The 10970-nt window shown below is 52.4% G+C and overlaps 1 protein-coding gene across 1 annotated transcript; it reads left to right on the forward strand.

Moving 5' to 3' along the window:
- Positions 1 to 7036: 7036 nt before the first annotated feature.
- SLC35C1 (solute carrier family 35 member C1) lies at positions 7037 to 10777 on the forward strand. Its single transcript, XM_069784467.1, has 2 exons — positions 7037 to 7808; positions 9619 to 10777. The coding sequence occupies exons 1-2, from the start codon at positions 7253 to 7255 to the stop codon at positions 10176 to 10178; spliced, it is 1116 nt and encodes a 371-aa protein (XP_069640568.1). The 5' UTR covers positions 7037 to 7252; the 3' UTR covers positions 10179 to 10777.
- The last annotated feature ends 193 nt before the right edge of the window (positions 10778 to 10970 follow it).

Below are 10970 nucleotides of genomic sequence, written 5' to 3' on the forward strand. Positions count from 1 at the left end.
ACAAACATAACTTTACATATATACAAACCACTGTCTCTGTGCACAGTAAATCTGGGGTTTTAAGGCTGCTCACCTCCCAGTCCTGGGAGGTGCTAGGTGACTTTTGGTGATTCCTGGCATGACTCTGCTGTAAAGGACAAGCAAATGAGGCCATTTGTAACCCTGTCACGAGGCATTTGTCTCACTGAATCCCTTTTCTACATAAAACCAGAGAGGCTGGGCCAAATGGTGGAAATGGGTTCGATCAGGACCCCCAGCATGGTCTCGCTCCCACCCCAGGTAGCTGGGTCTCTGCATCAGCTGCTCCCCGCAGGGAGGAACGGCTGGCAGGGCAGCCGAGGGGACAACTCCCTCCGAGGGACACAGAAATGAAATGATCAGGGGGCTCAGATGGTGCAGCCAGGAAGCCTGTTAAAGGCCTCGTAAATAAGAGCCCGTGTAGACAGCAGGTACTGCGGGGCTTTATAGGCCTATAAAACACCCTGGGCTGCCACCGAGGCTGGAAGGGATGGGTAGGGAATCTAATTTCACAGGATTTAAAGCAGGTGAGAGAGATATAAATGTGTGTTTTTAATAGTAATTAATGCTGCCATTCAGAAGCACTTAAGCACTGGGTTCGGAGAGTTTCCAAGGGCTTGCCTCATAAATCACAGCCCGCTACCTGCCCACCCTGCTCCTGGGGAGCCGGACTGCTGCTCCCTCGCCTGACCCGGCCACGGCAGCGGGGCCATTTCCAGCCCTAAGCGGAGAGCTCGGCATCATCGTGGCTGGGCTGCTCCCGAGCCGTAGTAAGCAGAGCCATCCCCAGCCATCTCACGCCAGGATGGGCACAGGGACACCTTTCCCCAAGGTTATCCCCTTTTTCTGCAGAGCCAGAGGGACAAAGCCGCATCTTCTTCATCCCTCGCCCACCGCTCACTTCTCTGCCACGGGCTGCCGGATTTCACCCTGTGGTGTTGAGTCATTTCTGCTGTGCGGGCGGTCAGGTCCTCGCCAGCTCCTTCTGCCTGGTGTGGGTGGGGAGCGCAGGCTGCCGCAGCCCACAGGGATGAGGTGGAGAGTGGGGGGTGCACGGGAAACACGCAGGAACTGGGCAGCGTGTATAATCCGTGATGTTTTGTGTCGTGCCGTGATTTCTAAGCTGACGCCAGGACCCTTGGGGCCTGATTCATACCATTCTTGGATGGTGACGGAGGCCAAGGGCTTAGTAGAGAAGCCCAGCGTGGGCAGCTGGAGATGTGCCCCCTGCCGTAGCATCCCCACGTACCCCAGAAAGCAGTTGCAGAGCTCACAGCCTTCGCAGCGCCCACTCCTCCCTCCCACGGCTGCAAGCAGGCAGGCGAAGCTGGACAGCAAGGCCAGGGCTCCCCTCCACTCCAGCCCCAGTCCTGCCCCAGCATCTCCCCAGTCCTGTCCACACACTCCCCAGTCCTCCCCAGTCCAGCCCCCGGCTTGTCCCAGCCCTGCCTGGGAAGGCTCCAACCGTGTGCCGGCCCTGCCCTCTAGTGTCCCTTCTGCCACAACCACACGTTATAACCCAGCGCATTCCCCCCCAGCACCTCTGGTGCAGATGTTCAGCCGGGTCTAAGGTGTGACTGTTTCAGGCAGAGCTTGAATTTCACGCCAGGGGAGCAGGGCAGGGGAAGGATCCAGGCTCAGAGATTTGCCAGATGGTGATGCTGTAATTTGGGGGTGGAAGGAACTGGCTGCTGCCTTCACCTCTGGTCTCTGCCCATGGACAAAGCACATCCCTGCCATTTCCCCAGTCAAGGCAGGAGTCCTGAGGAAACCAAGAAAGAACAAGACAGCCAGGAGAAACCTTCATTACCTATTTTTTATGTACTATTCTTCCACTTACGTGCAGTCAGATTACCCAGGTTGGGGATTAAGCATGCCCCAGATGCAGAGACAATCTGAGATGTGGCCAAGTTTATTAGCTGATGGGGCACCTGCACTGCTTCCAAAAACAGCTCGGGTCTATAAAGCCCAGGGCTGCTTTGATGTGGCACAGAGCCCTCGCAGAGGTCCTCTTGGACCCCACTGCCTCTATACAGAGCTGAGTCAGCATGGGCCCTGGCACCAGACATACAGAGGCTGAAGAGCCAAGGCAGTGCTGGTTTTGATCCAGTTACAGAGCTGGTTTGGATCCAGCTGGGAGTTAGCCCCTTCTGGGCTGAGCTCCAGCAGATTCTGCATGACTCTCCCATGTTCTGGGGTCCAAGAGGGTGTCTGAGCTGGGTGCAGCTGGATCCAAGCACTCTCCAGCTGGTGCCACCAAGCTGCTGGAGGACAGCACGTGGGGCAGGCACCAAAGCATCTTTGCAGCAGCTGCCTGGGCCAACAAGGCTGGCACAGAACCACAGCTAATAAATCCACCTGGACCAAAACTGTTCCCATTTTGCAATGACACCAGCCTGCCTCTGTACTGGACTCCCCAGGTGCTCCACATTTTTCCATGATGCAACTGCTGAGACATCTATTACCACACGCAACGGAGAGCTATGGCAGCACTATCCTGTCACTGCCATTTCTCCTATGAATCCGGGAGTCTGGAAAGATGCTGTGTCATAATGGGAAACGCTGGTGCTAGAAATGAGTGTTGTTTGGGGATGATACTAAGAGATTTTTCTATTCTCTCAGCCCAACTCATGTTTACTACCTAGCAGAGAGAGAACTGATCTGGCTGTTGTGATCTGATAAATCAGGCTTGGATTTTTGCACTGGCCTCCTTCTCCTCTATTAATTATCAGCAAATATGAAATAATGGTGTGACAGCTGAGACCTGTTGTTACCAGGCAATATCTGCAGTTCAAACTTGAAACCTTGAAGGCTCAAGTTAATTTTGCTGAGATACACAGCAAACCAGAGGAATCACCAGCAGGTCCAGTAAAGTAATACTTCTGTCACAAGTGAACCCTCCTAGGTCGTTGGTCCCTGCATGGATGCCATTGTGGGGATACACTGACTGTATGTAGGCTGAGCATACACATATTCATATGTACAGATATACATATACTTACATATATGTTTGTATCTATGTGTTTGTGTATACATATATAAAGCTAGTTTGATGTCTTGACTCGTAAGCCCCATACTTTATAAATGCCTGCATCAGGGATGCTTGTATTAACCAGAAATCAGATCCCCATAGACACAAGGAACAATAAATCCCTCAGTAAACTGGAACGACCTCACTGCTGAGCTGGTTTCCTCCCATGTCCCATTCCAGGTAGTGGAATGAGCGCTATTTCTAACCCCAAAGGTGTTTTCCTGAAGATCCAGAAACACTCAAAACTGGCAATGTTTTCTGCTGCTTCATTTGCTATTCTATATGACCTACCAAGGGCCTGTTTCCACACTAACATTGGTCGGCACGTCCAGGTCTCCTGTGTGGCCAGGAAATGCAATTTATGCTGTCTCACCAGTGGGTTTGACCTACACCCAAAGCCTATTGCTATTTTATCAGCCGGGCTGCTGGTTATCAGCTGATTTCCTTGCTTTCAAGTAGGTCACATAATTTAAGGGGGAAGGGGAGAGCTCTCCCCTCAGAGGAGCACTGCCTGTCATATTTTAAAACTTTTTCTGTTCACATAGGAAAGGATTAAATAAGATGCAGGAGTGCATGCTTGTGTGCATGCCGGCAGGCAGGCATGCCAGCTGCCGGCAGCAGCGCAGGCACCTTGCAGGACATGGGAACAAGGACATTCCCGAGGCAGCCAGATTTCCCAGCACGAGGAACCCGTCAAAGCTGCTTATTTCCAGCCTCAGATCTCCACCAGTTATAATTGTTTATTTTGAAAGCACTCGGGGAACATGAAGCAGCACACTCCTAAACCAGAAGTAATCCCGTGCTGGTTCTTCACGATATGTGCTATTGTGTTAATATACAACCAGGCTGCAGGGCAGGAAAATATCTAGGTCTCGTCCATATAAGGAAGTGAATTGCTGCTGCTGTAGCATAATAAGCATGTTCTGTAAGGAAGTTCAATGTATTTATCTTCTAAAAAACTAGGTTAAGAGATAAGTTCACCTGCCTATAAGCACTTTTTTGTAAAAAAAATCAGCAAAGCTGGAATAAGATTCAGAGGTTGAAATCTTGAACCAGGCAACTCCAAGCACGAAAAGGAGTGTACATTATTTAGTGGGAAATAACCAGCCATTGGAATAATATTGCTAGCGCTCTGTTGAATTCAGTATCCTGGAAGTATTTTTAATCAAGACTGATTTTTTTTTCCTAAAAGATCAGCTTGAATTCAAGCAGGAATTAATTCAGGGAAGCCTAAGGCTGGTGCTGTGCAGGAAGCCAGGCTACTTTGTTACAATAGCTCCAATTAGCATTATAACCTGTTCATTACCACCTTCACTCTGAAATTTCTAAATCACCTACAACTTTAAATCACCTTCCCCCCAAACCAGAGTGAGGCAGGTAGGCAGGCATGGCTGTGGCAGAATAACTCTGCCAGTCAGTTTTTGCACCTAGACAAGCCTTTACTCAAAGCAGTTGTCAGAACCATTGCCATGCTGTAGACAAGCTCTGCCTAGGGAGATTGACCAGCACAACTATCACAGAACTACCTGATTATTCGAGAATAAATCACTTTTATTTTGGAATACACTGTCAACACTGGGGACTTATATTGGCAGAGCTGAGAGAGCTATTCTGGTCAATTCTCCCATGCAGACGTGCCATACATGTGTGATAAGGCTGGAGAATAATCCCCCAGGAGAAGCAATGAACATTTTATTGATTGGGATATTTCAAACTTGTGCAGGACAAAGCAATCTGCTATGTGCTGAATGAGCGGACAAGATGGAATTGAGGGTTGGGTGTTTTTCCATCTCTAATTTCTGTGTTTAGTTTAGAGAAGACATTTTGAACAACACTAGCAAGTGGCGGGGGGGGGGGGGGAGATCTATATCTGGCTCTAATTCCACCAGAGGTGCTGTCATACTTGCAACATTAGTGGTAGGAGAGGTCATTTCCTTGAAATTAAGACAAATGTGTGATGCTGAAGCCACAGGTATGTGTAACAGGCCACGGGGACCTCTAGAACCAACCCAGCGCCCCACACCCAGGCTGTTCACTATCTTTTTTCTTACCTTACCAATCCCATTTGCAGGAGAAGTGCTGGGCCAGGAGCTGGAAGGAGGTGGATGGGAAGGATAGGAAGCTTGCAATGAGTAAGTGCTAGCTGCACTGCTGGCAGCAGGATCAAAGCATGGCTGAGATACAGGGGACACCGGTCGGTCATTTCCAGCATATCGATAGCAGCTTTCCCTGCCTTGATGCCAGCCCCTGCGCAGAGTCACGATCTCCGCTGTTTCCACGGCAGGAGCTGCAGGCCTGCATCTGCTGCCCTCACGCCCCGTGTGTGCTCGGGCAAACACCACGCGCCGCTGCGGCTCTCCCGGCTGCCTGCGCGGGGAGGCAGAGCGGGAAGGTCGGTGAGGCGAAGAGGCAAAACTCGCTTGGGGTTGCAAGGGGTCTGCCAGGCTGGAAAGGCGCCTGATAGCCCATCACATGGTGCAGGGGTGAGAGATGGTGCTCAGCACGTAGCCAGAGCTCTCCGACACCCTGCGGGGCACTTGGGCAGTCCACAGCAAACACCCGGGCACCAACTTTCTCTGTCCAGAGGGAGCATGATTCCCACCAGCGCCCAGGTGCTGTTTGCAAGGGAAGGGCTATGAGCAAAGGCAACAAAACCAGCTGAGGCAGCTGGGGGGAAAAAAAAAAATCAAGTGCTATTTCAGAGATCTGAGAAAAGCACATTATGCCTGAAACATTTTCCAGCCGCATCAACTGGTCTAATGAAATACATCACTTCTCTCCCCACAACCCCTGCTATGCTTCTGTCCTTCACAACTGCAAGAGCATAGCTGCTATAAGGGCAATTAACACCGCTGGCCTTGCCTCCGAAATCCCCTTAATTGTGCCCTCTGCAAATTGCTGGGTCCCAGGACATTGCAGACCAGACATTTTGCAGCAGTGTCAGCTGAAATAAGGAGTGGGGGATCGTACTGACCCATGTTTGACACTGAGCTCACTGCTGACTGGCCCGGCACATGGAATGTGGTATTAATTTTAATTTATTTCATCCTGACCAGCAGTTTGAATTCACAAGGTGCCAGAGTTTGGTATTAAAAAGGCTCCTTTATTATAAAGCCCCATTAAGAGAAGGTGGGACCTTTTGGCATGCGAGTATGGCCAGATGGGTCTTTTGTAGGCGGAATGATGAGTTGGGACTGTGGGATAACTGCTTTAGCAGGAGAGTAGGTGCAGCTTACCCCAATACCCAGTCTACCTTGAAAGTAGTTTAGTTCCTGTATTGCTTGCCATGTAGCAGGGTGGTGCAGAGTTCAGCACAGGCTGCCCATCAGCGCTGGAGTAGTTAATGACATCGGCAGTGACATTCTCCTGATTAAATTTCAAAGTTAACGCTGCAGGAAGGAGAGTAAGGCAGCCGGCACTTCCCTGTACTGTCCTTATGAGCTATTTGCAGGCGTGTCACCGTGTCTCCTTCATTCAGGTCGTATCGGGAAGGTTTTATTTATTTATCACCACAAAAACGCGAACTTTATTTCTGTAAATAAGGCTCAGGCAGCAGAGCACAGACCTGTACTTCGTGGCGGGCTGTGGGCATAACCCGCGTCGGCAAATGGCTGAACGTCCAAAACACTGACCCCGCTTGCTCCAACCACCACATAAAGGACACGGAGAGGGGCTAGCGGAGCGGGTGTCGTTCCCTCACAGAGGGGCTGCCACCCGTTGCCTCCTTCACGCCCCGGCCCTGTCGCCCACTGCCCGGTGCCGCCGGACGAACACGGTGCCGCTCACCTCCTCCGGCTGCTGTTAACCACCGGGAACCCCCGCTACCCCAACGCCCCCCCCCCAGCAGCAAGCCTCTTCGCTTCTGCCTGCAGGAGGGAATCGGGCCCACTTGATCGTCCCTCGCTAAATTGCCCCGGGGGGGACGAAGCTGCCCCGCCGCTCCCGGGCCGCCGCGGCCTGGCCCGGGGCGGGGCGGCGGGGCCCCCTCCTCCCGACATGGCGTCGCGGCCTGGCGGCCGGGGAGGCGCCGAGCGGCGCCCGCGGGGCGTGAATAAAGGGCGGCGGGCGGGGCCGAGCCGCTCCGCTCTGCTCCGGGAAGCGCCGGCGCCGGCGGGTTGAAGTGGGGCCGGCGGCGGGTAAGCGGGGCCGGGAGGAAGGCGGCCGGGGCCGGGGCCGGGCGGGGGCTGACGGCCCGCGCCCGCCATGAGCAAGGCGCAGCTGACGCGGACGGGGATCCTGCGGATGGCGCTGGGCGGCGGCGGCGGCGGCGGCGGCGGGGACCCGCTGCTGCCGGCGGAGGGCGGCGGGGACCAGCGGGCCCCTTTCCTGCTGCGGGCCCTGCGCATCGCCGTGGTGGTCTGCCTCTACTGGTTCACCTCCATCGCCATGGTCTTCCTCAACAAGTACCTGCTGGACAGCCCCTCGCTGCGCCTCGACGCCCCCCTCTTCGTCACCTTCTTCCAGTGCGCCCTGACGGCCGCCCTCTGCCTGGGCCTCAGCCTGGGGGCGGCCTGCGGGCCCCCCTGCCCCGGCCTGCCCGCCCTCCGCCTCGACCCCAAGGTGTCCCGCAGCGTCCTGCCCCTCTCCGCCGTCTTCATCGGCATGGTCACCTCCAACAACCTCTGCCTCAAGCACGTCGGCGTGGCCTTCTACAACGTGGGGCGCTCCCTCACCACCGTCTTCAACGTCCTGCTCTCCTACCTGCTCCTCAAGCAGACCACCTCCCTCTACGCCCTCCTGGCCTGCGGAGTCATCATAGGTGAGGAGGAGCGGGAGGGGGCTGCGCCCACCCGGCGGCCGGCCCCGTAAACTCGGAGAGACGGCGGTGGGGTGTCTTCCCCTTGGGAAGCCATCCCGGCCTGCAACGGCAGCTCCCTGGTGAGGTGGGCTGGCTCAGGGCTCGTGCCTCGCGCTGCCTCCGGTAACCCGCTTCGCGTGTCCGGAGCGTGTGGGTAGCCCGTTAGGAAAGGAAATTACTCTTACGTGACCATGGTTCCCTCTTTCCTTTGAGCGCTAAAACCTATCTATGCTCTAATGAAGTTTAGCTTGCCTTACCTTCCCCCCAGCAAAGGCCATAAAACAGCAGGTGGCTTTCTTCCTGTTCTCAAGTGCTTGTTAGTTATTAACTTTGGTAACAATACCAGTATTTATATTGGCACCATTGGGACCGTACAATGGAGCCAGCCAATTCAGACAGGCTGTGTGTGATGAAGGGTTAGCCGATCAAACCAAGCATAAAGCACCACCAGAAGATCCGGTTGTGTGGTTAGGATGTAGGGCAGGGCATTGACTGGCTTCACGGGAATGGCTTAACAGTCTTTCATTCCAAAGGCATCAGTAATGCCAAAAGCTGCCTTCTACTGGAGGGCTGTTTAGATGCCAAGAATGGTGAAATGTTGACTTCAGTGCAGTTCCAGGTGGACATGTGTTCACTTTGGTGCTTAGACAAGCAGATGGACTCAGGTGAAAATGAGACAAGAGAACCTCTTCTCCATGAAAGAGGTGAACAGGAGCAGAACTACTGTATTTTCCATCCAGGTGATGCATGCAGTTGCCTTCAGCTAGTCTTGTTTTCAGGTATTGTCCAGGACTATGGCATCTGCCAGCCTCACAGGGTTTCTCTAAGACTGTCCCCCTGGCTCCGTCTCCTTTTGCTGTGAGAGCATTGCCCATATGCCTATAGCAGCATAGCCGAGCATCGTCTGTGGCTTGACACAAAGCCCTTTCTGTCTGTGCATTGAACCCATTTGTATTTGGGCTTAGTTTAAAGCACACTAGCTGCTTTGCAGGCAACTTCCCAGTTGGCCTCCAGCACGGAGCAGCTAATGGAGAGGCAGTGCAGTGTTCCTTCAGTAGCTCATCTCCCGTTTTATGTTTTGCTTATGAGCGGGATGGGGAGAGGTCTCCCTCTCTGCCCTGAAGACACAAAGCCTGTAGCTCCTGTTTCGGGGGTGGCTAAAGTGTGCGTTACCCATCAAAGTTTAACATGTTGAAGATACTGCACTCAGTTTCTGCCTTGTGATCTTTTTTTGATCAAGCTTCTTAATATTACATCCATGTGTTTACTATCTTTCCATCTTCTTTTCTGACCTATCTTTCCCTTCCTGTGAACAGTGCAGCAAAGCCTGTGAGGCCTCCCCCCCTTTTTTCTTTTTTTTTTAAACCTTGAGGAATATTTCTTGCTACCTGTGTGTCAGTTTGCTGCCTTTTCAGTTAGAAAAAAAATTGTATGATCTCCTGAAAATGGCCTATACACAAAGAGTACCTTTAGCTTTAGTTCATGGCTCTTTGGAATAATAGTTTCTAAACTCATGCTGCCTGCTCAGTTTGGGAATTGGTCCTCTGAGATTGAATGATAGCACAGTAAATTACCTGCGCTCCTGAAATAAATCTTCCTGGGACACTAGTCATGACACTTTGTGGGTTCATTTAATAGAAAGGGGAAGCCCTTAAGCCTGTCTCTGCTTGTGGTTGTGGTTATTCAGTATAAGGTAAATGATGAATTGCTGACTGTATGTTTTGAGTCCTTCAGCAGTTGTTCAGATGATGCCTGATTTGTTTGGTTGCAGGTGGCTTCTGGCTGGGCGTTGACCAGGAAGGAGCAGAGGGCACTCTGTCATGGACAGGTATATTCTTTGGGATCTTAGCAAGCCTGTGTGTCTCGCTCAATGCCATCTACACCAAGAAGGTGCTGCCTGTGGTGGATGGTAGCATCTGGCGCCTGACCTTCTACAACAACGTCAATGCTTGTGTCCTGTTCTTCCCCCTCATGATGCTGCTGGGCGAGTTCCGCACCCTCTACCACTTCGACAAGCTGGGGAGCCCCAGTTTTTGGGGCATGATGACCCTGGGGGGAGTGTTTGGCTTTGCCATTGGGTATGTGACTGGACTTCAGATTAAGTTCACTAGCCCACTCACCCACAACGTGTCTGGGACAGCCAAGGCCTGTGCCCAAACAGTGTTGGCTGTTATCTACTTTGAGGAGACAAAGAGCTTCTTGTGGTGGACGAGTAACCTGATGGTTCTGGGGGGCTCTTTTGCCTACACGTGGGTGAAAGGGCTGGAGATGAGAAAGGTGCAAGAGGAACCTAATGTCAAAAGCAGCGAAAGAAATGAGACTGGTGTGTAGACAGCTCCTGCACCTCCATTTCTGTGCCCTGGGGGTTAACCTTTGGTGTTCCTTTCCTCCTGGAGAGAAGAAGAGCAAGGAGCAGGAAAAAATGCACCTGCAAAGTGTATGGGGAACTGCGTCAGGAACCAGAGCCAAAGACCTGACTGGATCATGTTTTATCCATGGGATCTCACCCTGTATTGGAGTTGGGGAGAGCATGTGTTATAGAGAGCAATGAGGTTTTTTGTGATCGTTTTTTAAAATGGATGTTGCTATTGACCTAATCTGGGCAATTTGCATCTCTGGGGGGGTGGGCTTATAGCGGACAAAGACTGGGATTGGAGCTTTGTATAGTTGGGGGATCTGGAATTAACTGAATGAATGCGGTCTGAAGTTACAAAATCCTGAACCTCCATGTTAGGAAGAGGCAGGTAGCCAGATTGTTGGGGATAGACTCCAGTAAACCGTTCTGCTGTAAAAGGAGTGGCAACAGCCGTTCTTCCTGTTGCCCCATTCAATGCAAGGGATGGGAAATTCCCTCCCTTCTGGTTCTGTACAAGCCTAAGCAGCTGCAGTGCCTCCAAATCTCCTTTCCAAAGAGTCAGTATCACATCCTGCTGAGGTCTCTTCTGTGTTTCTCTCCACCTGGTTTCTTAGTTCAGGAAATCATGCTAAGAATCAGGAATGAAACTTCACATTCCCTCTGCACTGTGTCCCATGAGGGAGAGCATGTTCTCTCAAGTGGCCTTTCTCAGGGAGGAGCAAGCTTGGGCTCTGCCTCTCTCAGTGACAGGCAGGAGGGGAAAAGTT

This window comes from Haliaeetus albicilla, chromosome 5, assembly GCF_947461875.1.
Source record: "Haliaeetus albicilla chromosome 5, bHalAlb1.1, whole genome shotgun sequence".
Classification (NCBI taxonomy): Eukaryota; Metazoa; Chordata; class Aves; order Accipitriformes; family Accipitridae; genus Haliaeetus; species Haliaeetus albicilla.